The following is a 16462-nucleotide window of genomic DNA, read 5'->3' as shown; positions in this document are numbered from 1 at the left end:
TTGCCCCTCAGGCAGCAGAGGGCTCTAAAATGTATAAACCGCTCATTGAAGATCGTTAGTAACTGATCCCATCTCTTTTGAGACCTATTAGACGCGGTCTCATTCAATTCAGGTTTTTCTTTTACATGTCTTTGTGTTAAATATTCTCACATGCAATACATCCTAAGGGCTTGGTGCCCCTGTAGTGTTTGATGAGCAGCTGATGGTTTAGGTTCCAACCCAGAAAATGCTTAGCTTTAAAGATGTACAATTACTAAGCTTCAAAATATAATAAAAAAAAAAAAAAAAGGCCCAGCACCAGGCAAATGCTGCAAGACCTTCGACTGTTTCCGGGTCTGGGTGCACCGCTTGTCTGGGCCTCCTGTCTTGTTTGGCTAACACAGTGAGCATCCAGTGGCTTCCCGGCATTCAGTGGAGGAGGGCAGCAGTGTTATTGATTGATGCGAGTGTGTAGGAGGAAGAGTGTCTGACTCACCAGAAATCCTTCACACATATGCTTCCCGCCGGAGTCTCCTTATAGAGAATGCATAGGATGTTTGCTGGTACATGTGGGTGTGTGGAGAGCGAGTAAAAAAAAAGTGGCCCAGGTCATGGCCTGAATCTGGGGACACATCTTTAATTAGGGCAGAGCAGGAACAGCGGGTGTATGATGGAGTCTGCCTGGCATCTTGTAAGGACACGTCTCTGCGCCTGTCGAGCTGCATGGATCGTTTGAACTGGGATGGGACTGTCAGTGTAATGAATATATGAATTCACCTCTTTGCTGTCAGCACTTTTGGAGGCAGCTGTGTGAATGCAGACAGCATCCTAATCGTACGCGCACGTTGCCATCACCTTCTGTGGCGATCAATTAAATACCGCTCCCCTTTGACTTAAGGACAGAGACATAAACAAAGTTGTTTATTACACCTGCTGTCTGATCTGCATTTAACAATTTGCAGTAATGCATTAAGTCATTAACTTTCTAAAGAGTGCAAACAGTGGTGGAAGGTTGAAACGTCTCATATCAGCCATGCTACACGCTGTGTCCAATGACACGGCTAGCATCTCTGTACAGTACCTAGTTGTCGGAATGACCAGAAGAAACACAGCTGAAGAACAACAATACCACCTAGTGGTAAGTTTGTGGATGTGCATCATTTTGACATTGACATTTCCTGGATAATTTCCAGCAGAAAAATTGTGCACTGTATTATCTTTGCATAATTCATGTGTACATTATACATCAGGCATACAGTCGTAGGATGTTCCCATGAGTGGCCAATATGTTACAAAAACAGCTTCCATTCATAAGGGAGGAATGTAATATCCAAGCGTCCCCATAATTCTTAGTGTGACTGTCGAGGAATTTCCCAGTCCTCAGAAGAAACATGCTTATGTTGCGAGAGATAACAGGATTAAAGTAAGTTGCATTTTTTTTACTTTCACATTATCAGTAATTTTATTCCTACAAAAAATATCTCATTACTTTTAATACTGGGCAATACATGAGATCATGAGATTTCATGCATCACCATTACAGGGTCATTCATTTCATAGAAATACTAAGATTATTCGTTTCCTAAACTGAGTTATCGAATTGTCTTGATTGATTTCCGCATTTATGTGTTACTATCTATTGCTTATACATTTTAGTTAACTGTTTAAAACCACCAAGGCTTATTTCTGATCATTATCTTTATCACACTTGAGAGATGTATGGTCATATTTAAGGCCAGGCTCTTTCAAAACAGACACTGTCCAATGTCTCACATCAACTGATTGCAATAAATTAATCCACACCGATGTCCCATCCAAATTCCTGTAAACCCCCCTGGAGCTGTGAGACGGCTACACTCCTTTTGCTGCCCGCTCAAACTTTTCATTTTGATTTGTATATCCTGAAGATTAAAGTGACTGCTCAACTTCCTTTTACTTAGGGAATGAATCATATGAATGAATCACAGTATATCTATACTTAGTGCAGTATATTTTATTTAGCAGTTGAAAAAAAACTCTTCTTATAATGACGCAGCCACTCAAAACAAATATTTTTTTTTTCATCATCTGAGAGATGCAGTAACATATTACCATGATTTGCCCACTACTGCAATCAAGTGAGACCTAGGTCCCAGAACACACGCTATTGTACTGAATCGTAGTCTACTATATGAAGTAACAGATGGTGAAACACTATTGTGTACGGAAGTTTGCAATTTGGAATGCATTCACAGGTGCACCTGTTTCCCCGAAGACAGAACTATCCATAACCGTTCTCCAATTACATTCTCATTGTAGGCTGAAAAGGCATGGGGGAAAAAAGCACCATTCAACTGTTCTTTTTTTTCATATTTATGTAAAAATATACATATATACTTTAGGAGAAGTTTAATTAGAAATTTTTCAGGCATACTTTGGTGTACTTCAAATTCAAATTTTATTTGTCACGTACACAGTTATACACAGTACGATATGCAGTGAAATGACACTTAACTATATGTATCTGGATTTATGTTTGGATATAAAACTGAAGTTTATGTATCTTTTTAATCAAACATGAATTCTCCCCTATCCCCAAGAGAGAAAAAAAAAAACATGTGGTCAAAACAGCAACCCTGCCACAGCATGGGGTGAATTCTGGTTCCTCCAAAACAACTGCATTACTTGCGCACTATTCCTTAGTGATGTTGTGCTGTTCTTCTGAATATCAGCACAGCTGTAATTTACAACCTCAAGTGTAATATTGCTTTAAAACAATAGATGCACAAATGCCATTTATGATTTGTTTATTTAACGAGCTATTTTGCTACGCCGACGCCGAGACATATCCGCACATCTGCAGAAGAGAAGGCCACCTACATAGTAAAGATCCGGAGTGAGTGAGGAGCGGCAGAAGATTTAGGCACATGACCCCAATAGGATATAGAATCACTTGTTCCACATTGAGTAGTGCCACTGGTCAGGGGTTAGCGAGGAATTTGGGATTTAGCCTTGTGTTATGACCTAGTTAGCTGTGCAGAAGTAATTGATTGCTAAGGAGATAAAGTGTTGTTAAAGATGACATAACATTATCAGATGTGTTGTCTTGCTGAAAGTGATCCTGTGACTGGTTTTGAATGTGGGTTTTTGGAAGGTTGCTGCTCTCCCCTCTTCCCAGTCCTGCAGACCTACATGCTGACAGTTAGTGTAAATAATGATTGGGATACATACTGTATAGTTAAACGCCCCAGTCCCATTATGCACTATATCACCACTCATGGAATGCACATCGTACAATCAGATTACTTGGTCAGAACTGTGGTATAATTAGTTTCAGTGGCCACAAGTTTTATACTTTGCTGCTTGATCTCAGCAATATAAAAATGGAAACTTTCTCAATAGGATCTCAGTCGTGATGTGAACATAAAGCAGATGCCCTGTGAATCTTTCTGCCAAGCTTTGATGCTTAGTACATCTTTTCATTCACCTGTTTATAAAGCTCGTCATTCATTTATTCTGAATAATGTATTCATATACTAGTACATACTCAGGATCAACATGAAATGACTAAAGAAAACATAATGTATAGTTTCTTTAGGAGTTTGCCATGGCAAGTCATGTGATTCGGTCGGTACTAATTAAACCCTTTGGCATTGACTAATTAAGAGACGACAGCGATGCTCTTGTTCTATTTCACTGTCGCTCTCTCTAATTCAGCAGCAACTTAACTGACATGTACTGTAAAGGAGTGCACATGCCGAGGTTGTGATGCCTTTAAAAGACAGAAACACAGATTACGCCTGACTGTGGAAAGTGTTGCATGGTCTTTGCAATATCATCCATATCCCGATTTACTGTTTAGCTGAGATTTCAAACCTGCATGTGGTTGAACCCTTGCTGTTTTTTGACTCGAGCTGCCTTAGTGCTCCCTGCAGCCCCTTTTTGAAGTCTCGCTCAGTTCAACGGATTTGTTTGAAAGTTTACGCCAGAGTGGGTGTAATGTGTTATGGCATGTTGCAGGGTTTTTCTGGCCAAGCACCGAGCTCGTTGGGGCACAGCCACTTGTGTGTGTGACAGCTGCTGTGCTTTCCTTTTCGTGCTTATCCATACAGCAGCATGCTTTTATCTTTCTGTTTTCCGTGTGCCTCTGTTGTTTTCTGCCTCTTGCGCTCTCCGCCCCTCTGTGGCTTCACCCTGCTTTAGGAGAGGTAGGGGAAGAAAGCCAAGCTCATATTAGGGGCTGCCAAAATGTTTGATATTCTAAATGTGCTCTGCTCCAGAAATATCTCTTTTCTGTGTGAGAACAGGAAGCAGTGCTACAGCAGGACTAATCAGAGTGCACGCTTAACTGTTGCACTCTTAAAAAAAAAAAAAAAGATTCCACGTTCTTTGGACGGTTCGAGATCTCTAAAGGGGTTATACCTGAAATATTTTCTCTTATATGGTTTGACATTGAATGTTTAATGTTCTCACATATATAGTGGGGAACGTGGCATCACAGGGGAACAGAATATCCATAATCCTAACTCAGATGCTGGTATTTAAACAAAATAATCCCCTGACTTGTAGCTAAGTAAAATACTACAAACCATGTCCCATGATGCATTCAGTCACAGAGTCTGAGCTTCTAATCAGACACACCTGTTCCCAATCCCACACATACCTTACATAACCCTGACTTGGATCTAATCTACCTGTAGCAGGCACGTCTGGATTCACAACTTTTTTACATTTATTTATAGCGGCTCTTTTGAAGGTTTTGCTTAAACACATTTTACGCAAGATTACTGTTGCATTTCCGCTCAGTAATGAGTAGATCAACCTAAAGAGGATGTAAATTCAGTGTAAATAAATATTTTAATCTCATATTGATGTTAAGTATGACATCATGCGGAGGCGGCCTTCACTGTACACTTGTACCCTCAACAGAGTTTTCCCTTCAGAAATGGCAGAGGTCAAAACCAGTGCATCCGAGTACATTTAAATAGTGAAACAAGGAAGAAGAACAGGATCAACCAAAAAGTAGAAACAAACTGTAACAATGGCAAGAATTTGCAACTCTGTATGTAGAAATGTGTTGGGGTGGTACAGCATGGTGGCCATCACTGTTTCCCCGTATCTCTAGTACGTGTAGTTGGTGTTTAGATCTCACCTACTGTACAATCTGTCTTGGTGGGTTTCCTCCCACAGTCCAAAGACATGATTTTTTTAGGTTGTTTGCCATTTTTATGTTTTTTATTTTTTGTAAATTGACTGTAGTACAGTATATTTAGTACAGGTGTGCCATGCCTTGTTCTCTGCTCCAGCCGCCCTGTGATGCTACACAGGATAAATGGTTGAAATGAGTAAAAAGAGACTAATCAAGGAATTAACTTGGGCACAATCAAGAAAAGACAATGACAGGACTGTGGCTGAGACTTGTCTCAAATCAAAACAAAGGCACGTGACAGTATAGGCAGCTCCAGGCACACTGAGATGAAGAATTAGTGACAACTCTTTTACATTCCAAAAAAGTTTCCACAATAAATAAAAATGACTCCAAACCCATTTGATCCGATTGGTGGATGGTATTGGTCAAAGATGGAGTGTTCGTATGTTAGACATACAGACTGATAGCTGGTATCTGCACTGTTTAACAGCAAGACAAATGTGTCTCCTTTGTTCCCCTGCAGTTCATGGCATCAAGTGGACTTGCAGCAATGGGAACAGCAGCTCTGGTTTCTCAGTGGAGCAGCTGGTGCAGCAGATACTGGACAGTCATCAGACCAAACCTCCTCCTCGGACTCACAACTGCCTCTGCACAGGCACACTCGGTAAGGAACAGATAGGAGACAGTAATAGGAGAGAAAGAAAGAGAGGTATAGACAGAAAGAGTGGTAAGAAAAGCAGGTAGCATGGAAGTCCTGAGGTTTCAGTCACTTTAGGAAAAAAAATATTGTTCTTGTTGAAATATATTTAAATGATGTCTAGAGAGGTAATCTACGGTCGAGTTATGCACACGCAAACATTTTTATCTAACGTTATAGTGAAGTACATTTGTTTTTCTGCATTTATTCACATTGCATTTGAACTGAATATGTGTTCAAAAGTAAAAAGGTGGCACAAACCATTAGCTTTAAATTTGAAAAAAAATGTATCTTTAATGTCTAAAGAAAACCATGTCTCCTTCTAATATATGTTAGGGACCGAACATTCCTTTGCCATATTGAGAAGGTTGCCATTTTAAATGGTTTCGCCATGTTTTCTTCTGTTTCTGTGTCAGGTGCTGGAAGCAGTGTGCACCACAAGTGTAACAGTGCCAAGCACCGTATCATCTCTCCTAAAGTGGACCCTCGCACTGGCACCTACAGCAGTGGTCACTCTGAGCTGCAAAACAGTGATGTGTCAGAAGGCAAAACAGAACACAGCCACGCTGGGGGAAAATCCGGCACAGGGGCCACAGGAGGGGGCACATCACGGGAAAAACGCAATGGAAAGGTGCATAAGCCTGTACTACTTCACCAGAATAGCACTGAGGTCTCATCTACCAACCAGGTGGAAGTTCCAGATACCACCCAGAGCTCGCCCGTGTCCATCAGTAGTGGCCTCAACTCAGACCCTGATATGGCCGACAGCCCTGCTGTTACAGGAATGAGTCATGTGGCCTCAGTAATGAACAGCCTATCTCAGAGTGTCTTCATGTCAGAGGTACCAGGCGATCCAGTCTACAGCATGTCCCCTACAGGAGGTGCTAATGCTCACCTCATGGGTCCTGATGCCACTTCCCATGGACTTGTGCTCACTGTCACCTCTGACAGCCATAAGTTTGCCTTTCCAGGCAGTGGGGGCACAGAAGCAGGTACAGCAGGAGCCGCAGATGGACTTGCGATGCTCGCTGCAGCTGGGGTTTCTGAGGAGCTTGTCCTTTCAAGCACCCTGGATTCGAACAACATCAAGCTACCAGAAACCACCATGAATTTTGACCCAGACTGCTTCTTAAATAACCCGAAACAGGGGCAAACTTATGGGGGCAGCGGACTGAAGCAAGAGAATGGCTCTTCAGGTACCTCCTCCTCCGTGGCCAATACCAACGGCCTACAGCACTCTCCATCAATGTCAAACTCTAGCTTCAGCTTCAGCTCAGAGATCATCAAGAACATCAAGACTGAGGACACCTCCTTTGAACAGCAACTCGCCAAGGAAAGTGGCTACCAGATAGGGGCAGTAGTCAGTTGTAGTGTATCCAATGGTTCAGGCTCACAGAACTCATTAACATTAACCCCAGCAGGCTCACTGCTGCCTTCTGGAGGAGGACTGAGTCCCAGCACCACACTGGAGCAAATGGACTTTAGTGCAATTGATGCAAAACCTGACTTCTCCTCCAGTACATCAGTGGGTTATGACCAGGGGATGACCAACACTCACCTGGCGCATCAAAGTCACTCACCCAGTTTCTTCCTTCAGGACAGACCACAGTCAGCCCAGAACCAGCAAGGCAGGCAAAATTCAGGCCAGAAGAGCCATTTACTGGAGCACAACTCCCATGACAGGTCCTATATGGGATTACAGGTGGTCAAAACAGACTCACCTGGTACCAATGGCCACCTACACCACCACCATGGCCACCAGAACCAGCACAGACCTAACTGCAATGGAAGCTCAGCTACAGAGAACCAAGGGCAGAGTGGATCCCTTCAATTACTACACTATCCAGGAAGCTTTTCCAGTCTTGGAACAGAGCATGAGGATGTCATCGGTCATGATCAGACTGGGAGTACGGCTTCCAGTCAGGCCAGTAGTGTTGAGACCAGATCAGATGGCTTACTCAAGCCTGGGGATCACCTCCAGGCCTGTGCGGGGGGGAACACAGAGAGTGGAGGATCAGAGCGCTACCTGCAACAAGGGTCTGAGAATGGAGTAAGCAATGAAGCTGTGGCTCTAAGGAATGGGAATTCCAGTGACAACACAAATGGCCAGCAGCAGTTGCAGCCTCTTCTACAGGGTGCTGCGCTGGTACAGGGGCTTTACAATACAGTGGGGACCCACCAGAGTCTGAGTGGAGCCGGAGCTGGCAGCACTGGGGGCAACGGCATGGAAATCAGCCTGGATCATTTTGACATCTCCTTCGGCAACCAGTTTTCTGACCTCATCAATGACTTCATTTCAGTTGATGGAGGAGTCACTGCTGTGGGTTCTGGTGGGGCACTCTATGCCCACCAGCTGGTGGCACCACCTGGCTCAGATGGGCAGGCAGCCTCAGGAGGAAACCAGCAGCAGGGCCAGAGGGATGGGAACAACAGAGCAACAGGATATAGCACATCTGACCTCTGCCTCCAGCCTTGTTGTAGTCCCCAGGGTCTAGGTGGTGGAACAGCTGGTGCAGGGGCCTCAGGGGACACGGGCTCGCTTTCCTACATGCATGTAGCCGATGTTGTATCAGCAGCAGTGGCTCAAGGCACACTGAGTATGCTGCAGGCCACAGGGAGGCTCTTTATGGTGACTGACTACTCCCCAGAATGGTCCTATCCTGAGGTGGGTTCATTTATCTGTGAAACAGATGATTGACATTTGCTGATATTTTTTGAAAATGCATGTATTTCTATAATAATACATATAATATTACATATTTCAATAATAGATTCATTATAAACAGCCTGAAAACCATCACTCACCTCTCACTGCACAGTTCTCCTGAAGATTAAACTAATTTAGCCTGCCAGGATTCCAGGTTCCAACTACAACCAGTTTAGTAGAAAGATCATCCACTAGGTGGAACTGTTATTCTTGAATAGTACTATTGAGAAAGCGGAAACTAGCACCAACCTGCACTGGTTTTATTTGATCATTAGAATGAAAAGACAGATGAAAATTATATTTGCAAATTGTGTAATACAAAAAGGCCAAAACATATTTTATAAACATACTACATAATTATGTTGCACGGTCTATAAAACTGTATGTGTAAACTGTTTTTTTTTTACTGATGTTGGCAACATTTAGTTGGTCATATAGCTTTACAATGAAAGCATTCACTGAGCTGCTCACTTTGTCTATTGCATAGATTGTCTATGCAGTGTGAAAGCTGTCTAAATGTTTTAAATCTATATACATACATGCATGCATACAGTGGGGCAAAAAAAGTATTTAGTCAGCCACCAATTGTGCAAGTTCTCCCACTTAAAAAGATGAGAGAAGCCTGTAATGTTCATCATAGGTATACCTCAACTATGAGAGACAAAATTAGAAAAAAAAATCCAGAAAATCACATTGTAGGATTTTTAAAGAATTTATTAGCAAATTATGGTGGAAAATAAGTATTTGGTCAATAACAAAATTTCATCTCAATATTTTGTTATATACCCTTTGTTGGCAATGAGAGAGGTCAAACGTTTTCTGTAAGTCTTTACAAGGTTTTCACACACTGTTGCTGGTACTTTGGCCCATTCCTCCATGCAGATCTCCTCTAGAGCAGTGATGTTTTGGGGCTGTCGCTGGGCAACACGGACTTTCAACTCCCTCCATATTTTCTATGGGGTTGAGATATGGAGACTGACTAGGCCACTCCAGGACCTTGAAATGCTTCTTACGAAGCTGCTCCTTCGTTGCCCGGACGATGTGTTTGGGATTATTGTCATGCTGCAAGACCTACTGTAGCCACGTTTCATCTTCAATGCCCTTGCTGATGGAAGGAGGTTTTTCCACCCCCATGCTTCACAGTAGAAATGCTGTTCTTTGGATGGAACTCAGCATTCTTTCTCCTCCAAACACGACAGATTGAGTTTTTACCAAAAAGTTATATTTTGGTTTCATTTGACCATATGACATTCTCCCAGTCCTCTTTTTGATCATCCAAATGTTCTCTGGCAAACTTCAGCCGGGCCTGGACATGTACTGGTTTAAGCAGGGGGACACGTCTGGCACTGCAGGATGAGAGTCCCTGGGTGCGCAGTGTGTTACTGATGGTAGCCTTTGTTACTTTAGTCCCAGCTCTCTGCAGGTCATTCACTAGGTCCCCCTGTGTGGTCCCTCCAATTTTGTTTCTGGTGTACCTTTGACAGCTCTTTGGTCTTGGCCATAGTGGAGTTTGGAGTGTGACTGTTTGAGGTTGTGGTCAGGTGTCTTTTATATTGATAACAGATGCCATTAATACAGGTGACGAGTGGAGGACAGAGGAGCCTTTTAAAGAAAAAGTTACAGGTCAGTGAGAGACAGAAATCTTGCTTGTTTGTTGGTGACCAAATCCTTATTTTACCGAGGAATTTACCAATTCATTCATAAAAAGTCCAACAATGTGATTTTCTGGATTTTTTTTATTTTTTATTATTTTGTCTCCATGACCTGTGATGGAAATTACAGGCCTCTCTCATCTTTTTAAGTGGGAAAACTAGGATAATTGGTGGCTGACCAAATACTTTCTTGCCCCACTGTATGTATGTGTGTGTGTGTGTGTGTGTGTGTGTGTGTGTGTGTGTGTGTATATAGGTCATTCTAGAATTGCAGGTACATTTTAAATAGAAAAAGAAGACAAAAATAGTATTTTCTTTTTATGTTAAACTTTTTTATTTTATAGAACACACTTCAAATGTAATATTTTCAATATTTGCTGATTTTAAACTTGTAAGATCTTTAGAAATTATTCTGAAAATCAAAGTATGAACAGAAAAATCTGTCAACCACTAACAGAGTTGACAATAACAGAGTTGACATTTTGTGCTTTAGCTCAAGATGCTAACCTCAAACCAGATACCACATGGCATGTATAAAACAGAAATGTATGTTTTTTCATCATATTATTGTTTTTAAAAAAGTGAATGAGAGATTCACCGAAATATCACAATAACAGATTTGACAAATAATTGTTCTACTATTGGTGTATCCTACACATTTGGTAAAAATTAATGAGAGAGGAATAATGAGATACCTCAGTGCCTACCAGATTTTCCCGCCAGAGGAAGTGACATCACTTGGAGCAAGTCACATGGTTTTTTTTATCAGTGCTTTAAAGATTGTTGTGCCTTTTTATAACAGAGTTAACAGAGTTGACCAGAACGTAGGGACAGACACAAAATGTATTTTTTAATTACTTAAATTACAAATAATACAGAAAATAGATGTTTTATGCAACTGTTTACATAAATGTATGATTCAAGAGGCATAGACAGTCAAAAATAGGTATAGAGGGAGTCTTTAATGTAATATTTTCATGACAAAATGTTTCTAAATACACATATAAACATTATTTTTAGTGATAGCTTGATATAATTTGGGTACTTTTTCAAAACTCTTTCAATAAATTTTTTATTTTTGAAAAATAATAAAAGGTTTATCTCGGAGACGCAAAATGTACCCGCAATTCTAGAATGACCCATATATATAGTGTATTTATTTATATCATTTTACATGCTGGACATCTATCCGAATGACTAAAAATTAAAATTTGCATAATATGTCAGATTTTATTTAATTAATGGGTATGCTTTCATAGTGGTCAAACAAATCTTAAATATTTGCATGAACATATTAAGTGTTTGTAACAACCACACAGCAGAAACAAAACACTAAAAAAAATGAAAGAAAAATCCTTCAGCTTGAATTTTTAATTAAAACCAAATTTTTCTCATAGATCTTTACGATACATTTAAAATTTTACTAAATGAGTTTATTCTTAGCAGAGCAGAAACACAAAAGCTGGTTAATATAGAAATGTTTGTGTGTGTGTGTGTGTGTATGTGTGTGTTTCTACTATTACAAAATCTTTCCTTAAACAGCTATTGCATTACACAACCACAAGAGGGCAGAATTCTCTTTCAATTCTTGAACCTATAAGCTCTCCGTTTGTACCCCTATTCCTCCACAAGATGGCAGCAAACTTTTGTTAAAACTAAATGTTAAGCTTAACATTTAAAAATGCTATTACTTAAGTGAATAACTTAAAAATAATAAATAAATAAGAAGTAAAATTAATTAATTAATTAATCTATTTATTTAAATATCTTTGCAAAGTTTGTTAGGTTATATTAGGTAAATTCATAACATACTGTATAAATCCATTTAATTTCCAATATTTAACGCTACAATATGGTAAAGTTATCATTTTGGGGTAGGGGATGCAGTCAGATCATTTGTTTTCATTTATTTTTGCATTCAGAATTTTATGGCTGACATCTACTTGACATTGGACTAAGTGTAATATGGCCTGTTATCTAAAATAAGTTTGACATGCCTGGTGTGGACTGTCACGTTAAGATTTTAAGTCAGTGTGTGTGTATATGTGTGTCAGGGTGGGGTTAAGGTGCTGATCACTGGCCCATGGCAGGAGGCTAGCAGTCAGTACAGCTGTCTGTTTGATCAGATCTCTATCCCAGCTTCGCTGATCCAACCTGGGGTTCTGCGTTGTTACTGTCCTGGTGAGTCTTCACTCAATACCATACATACAGGCAATTCTCAGGAAACAAAACCTAATTGTTATTTCATCTAATCTGGATCAAATTATTATTAGCAATTTAGTATTTTGTAATTTTCTACAGCGCTAAAAACTCTGCAGTCTTCCTAACGTTTCCCCAGCGGCTTGTGTTTTAATTGAGCCTGACTCAAACAGCCTCTTGGGTCTGCTTCCGTTAAACCGTGCATGAGAAATGCTGGATGAACTCTCGTGAGCATTCATGTGATTGTCTCTGTATTGCTCTAATGACCGATGCATGCCTTGCTCTGTTTGTCTCCCCGTAGCTCATGACACAGGGCTGGTGACTCTGCAGGTGGCAGTCAGTAATCAGATCATCTCAAACTCTGTGGTGTTTGAGTACAAGGCCCGTGCACTGCCCTCTCTGCCTTCATCCCAGCACGACTGGCTCTCTCTGGACGGTACAGCTCTTTTGTTTTTTTCTAATTGCTGCTTTGTGGCTTTGGCTAGCTTTAGCCGCGGTGCCTCTGTAACTGTCTTCATGGTTTGTGCATGTGTTAGTGTGTAGATTTTTTTATCTCTGGAATAGAGAGAGAGTTCAGAAGTAGATGTTAAAAGGTTGACTGATGGATTCTGGTTTATAATTCATAATTCCTTTATGGCATCCAGATGTTGGAAAATACCTGAATAATTAGTATAATTTTAGCCAGTTCTTACTTTTATTCCTTATTTTTTCATGTTGATTTTTACATTATTCAATGATAATATTTTACCCATTTCTATCACATTTGTTTGCATTTTTATTAACTATTAACTATAACTAAAGCATTCAATTTAATCAATAATAAGGATAACTTGCCCATAAGTCTTACCTTACTTTACAAAATTAAAATGACTCATAGAAATCAGTAATAGGAAAATTATGATGTAAATTAAAACTCCAAAATTGGATTTATTTAGTTTTTAAAGTTTTTAAATTATCGTAAGAACACAAGTACTTCTTCGGGTGAGAATATGTATAACATGTATTGTCTCACCATTTCACTATTTATAAAGAGTAACAGCTCTTTTATTTACCCCAATGTTTTTTTAAGTATAAACACAATTGTTTTTTTATTATTATTATAAAACGTAGCACTAAAAGTTATAGATCAAGTTAGAATTTTAATAGGACAGACCAGTTAGGAGGGAAAAATAAATCCTTTGTATAATTGTGGTGTCTTAGCCTGGGGCTTTTCTAATTACCCCACATTTTATTGGCACGTTGAATCTGTGTTTTAGAAGCGATTTGAGCGTACAGTAGGAGATGAGTGATTTCGACAAGATTCGAACAACACGATGCAACTTCGATCTTTAGATCTTGCTGCTGCATCAGTGATGGACCACTAGAGGGGGACAGGAGTGTACGATTTAAAATGATTTAATTCACTGTACACCAATAGCCAATCAAGTGTCAAGAGTTTCCTTTTGTCAGTGGAACCAGATTCAGGTTTGAGTAATTAGCACCTTTCTGAGACTCTTTAGGACATACTGTAGCCGAGTACACTTGCTTGTTCCTTTATTTGGCTTATCTTTTGCGAAAGAGAGATTGTGTGAAAAAGACACAGAAGTTAAATACATTACAATCGAAATATATATTTACTTATTTATTTATTTTTTGGATGGGTTTGCATGGCTTCATTTAGCTGTTAATCTTTGCATTTATAGAATCGGTTCGTGTCACTTCTTCAAAATGACTCTAAAGAAGAAAGTGCCTTCGTCGGTACTGTACCACTGGCATTTCATTCTGTTTTTATGGGTGGCTCATATTACAAGGTTACACAATATATATATAAAGTATGAACACAGATTAAGTTGAGCATACAGGATATTTATTATGAAAGATTATGTTAAAAGCAGCAACAGAAGAAATAAAGCTCACATGGAGATGCGATCAAGATTACACACCGTTTTTAAAGAAAGGTTCCTATACATACACAATTTCATCTCAAAGCCCAATGTGTAACAATTCCACAGTCTGAACAGCTCAGCTAGATAATCCCATCACTGCGGGACACTTGCCCTCATAAAGCCTGGCTTAGTAAGCTTGTAGCCAGCACATAGCATCATGCTGGACAGCCTGACTGAGATGCAAGCCATGGCATCAAAAGAGCTTCTGAAAATATCTCAGCATATGGACACTGCAGCTGACTTGCCAAGCTGACACGCGTCTCTGCGCTGAACAGCTGACAGGCAGGTTAAGCCAAGCATGTACAACTCTCTCGTCTGAACAGTGAAGCGATGGAGCTACAACGTGTGAGTCAGAGTAGGCACACTGTTGTTGTACAACGTCCATAGTCACCTACAGAGGCAAAATAGGAACACAAGAGAAAAGGAATACTCAGGAATACATCTTTCACATTCATAAAGTATGTCCAGGTAGAACTGATAAGAGAACTTAACACATTTCCCTGCAGCCCACCAGTCACTCAAAACTCATTCATAGAGCAGGTGTACAGTATAATTATGTCAATGAATACATCATGTCATTAACAGATAGTGGTGGATAAAATAATTGAGACGTAATTGAAATTTAATGTTTCAATGACATTCTCATTTTTTTAAACAATGTCAATCAAGTTAATAAGAATATTTTGTTGTTGCAATGAAATTTCTATACAGCAATCAATATTTAGTAAGAGGTTATTATATTTCAAAATCTAGTGGATCTGGCTGGACATAGCGTTTAAAAAGACATCTGCAGTATCTGCAGTGGTTCTTTTCTCTCTGATGTTTTACTTTCTCAGTTCGTGCCTGCTTGATTGCTTTCTGAAGATCATGTGCAGAATTTTTTTCCCAGATGTTTGCAGTCCATCATTTTAGCCATTTATGTGCAGAGTTGGTCAGCCAAGCTTCTGAAAGTAAAAGTCCTGCCATATATCAATTCAATCCATTAATTAAACCAACTGATTATGATTATACAAAGCTTGGTTCCATCCGAGGTATCTGATTGGACGAGAGGGATTCTACGTGTGGTCATAATGGAAAGTAACACCACTGAGATGTTTAACTATACATATGTATCTCTCTGCGTCCAAGTTGTTCTTAAGACCGTTAATTACAAAGCTAACTAGGTTCTAACACAAGGCTAAATTACGAATCGTTCGGCAATCCCTGATGACTATTTGGAGTTTGTGACACAAGATTGTGCAAACTAGCAATAGCTGTCCAATTAACGCTATTTGGGATAAATCCCTGGAACGCTGACGTTAACGGAGCTGATATTCTAAAGCAGAATAAGCTAAAGTACTGTATAATATAACCACTTCAGTGTTTTATTCTCCTTATCTTGTGTCCGCATAATACCAGTAAGAATATAAAACTACTTTCACTCCTGTTACAGTAATTACACTAGCTGCTAGTCGCCAACTGTCGGTTGCCAGCTCCACCATTCGCGGATAGTTCCACCAGTTGCAAAAGGATATATAATGGCAAAGTGACTGGTTAAATAGAAAAACTAAAAGTTGTAAATAAACAATATCACACTCACGGTTGCGCTGTATTGCTGACTGTGATGAGGTCATAGGCATGAACGTGCTCTTTTGACAAAATATCAAATAATTTTGTAAATTAGTACCTGATAGAAATTTTGAACCTAATAGAAATACATGTTTTTGATTGGTCTTGCAATAAAATAAATAATTGATGGCCCAACCACTGCATATAAAGTTCTCCATTATAAATGCATTTGCAGAAAATTGTGTCAGAATCACTTGACATTGTAAGTGGGCTACAGGGACAGTAGATGCTAATAGTGGAAAGATGCTTTCCTTTATGGTAATTCTCAGAGACTGACTTCATGACATGTTTAAAGAATCCAGGGAAGACTGTTAATTCTATGCATAAGAACCACCTAAGTGTTTTTCCAATACATACAGTACTATGCGTAAGAATAGCTGTCTGCAGTGATTGTTGGTAAATCCTACAGTATACATTTGCAAATAGAAATACATGTTCAACATCATCTCTTTAAAATGCTCTGGGTGTGCAGTCCATGCCCCAGTTACATTTGGGAAATGATGGCATAAAAATCTACTTACGGTTGTCATTTCTGCTTCCATATTTAGAAATGTGATGTGGTGGTTT

The 16462-nt window shown here is 39.8% G+C and overlaps 1 protein-coding gene across 4 annotated transcripts in view; it reads left to right on the top strand.

Annotated features, from left to right (window-relative positions):
* Positions 1-16462, top strand: part of camta1a (calmodulin binding transcription activator 1a) — a 436555-nt gene that overhangs the window by 385674 nt on the left and 34419 nt on the right. For 3 of the 4 annotated variants that reach the window (XM_053482709.1, XM_053482710.1, XM_053482708.1), the window contains exons 8-11: positions 5631-5771; positions 6221-8469; positions 12218-12344; positions 12664-12798. In XM_053482709.1, coding sequence (XP_053338684.1) covers positions 5631-5771; positions 6221-8469; positions 12218-12344; positions 12664-12798 — 2652 coding nt within the window. Of the gene's footprint in view, positions 1-5630; positions 5772-6162; positions 8470-12217; positions 12345-12663; positions 12799-16462 lie in introns of those variants that run through there. The other variant, XR_008356115.1, reaches the window with a different exon arrangement.

This window comes from Clarias gariepinus, chromosome 22 (genome assembly GCF_024256425.1).
Source record: "Clarias gariepinus isolate MV-2021 ecotype Netherlands chromosome 22, CGAR_prim_01v2, whole genome shotgun sequence".
In the NCBI taxonomy this organism is placed as follows: domain Eukaryota; kingdom Metazoa; phylum Chordata; class Actinopteri; order Siluriformes; family Clariidae; genus Clarias; species Clarias gariepinus.
This window is presented reverse-complemented; position numbering and strand designations above follow the sequence as displayed.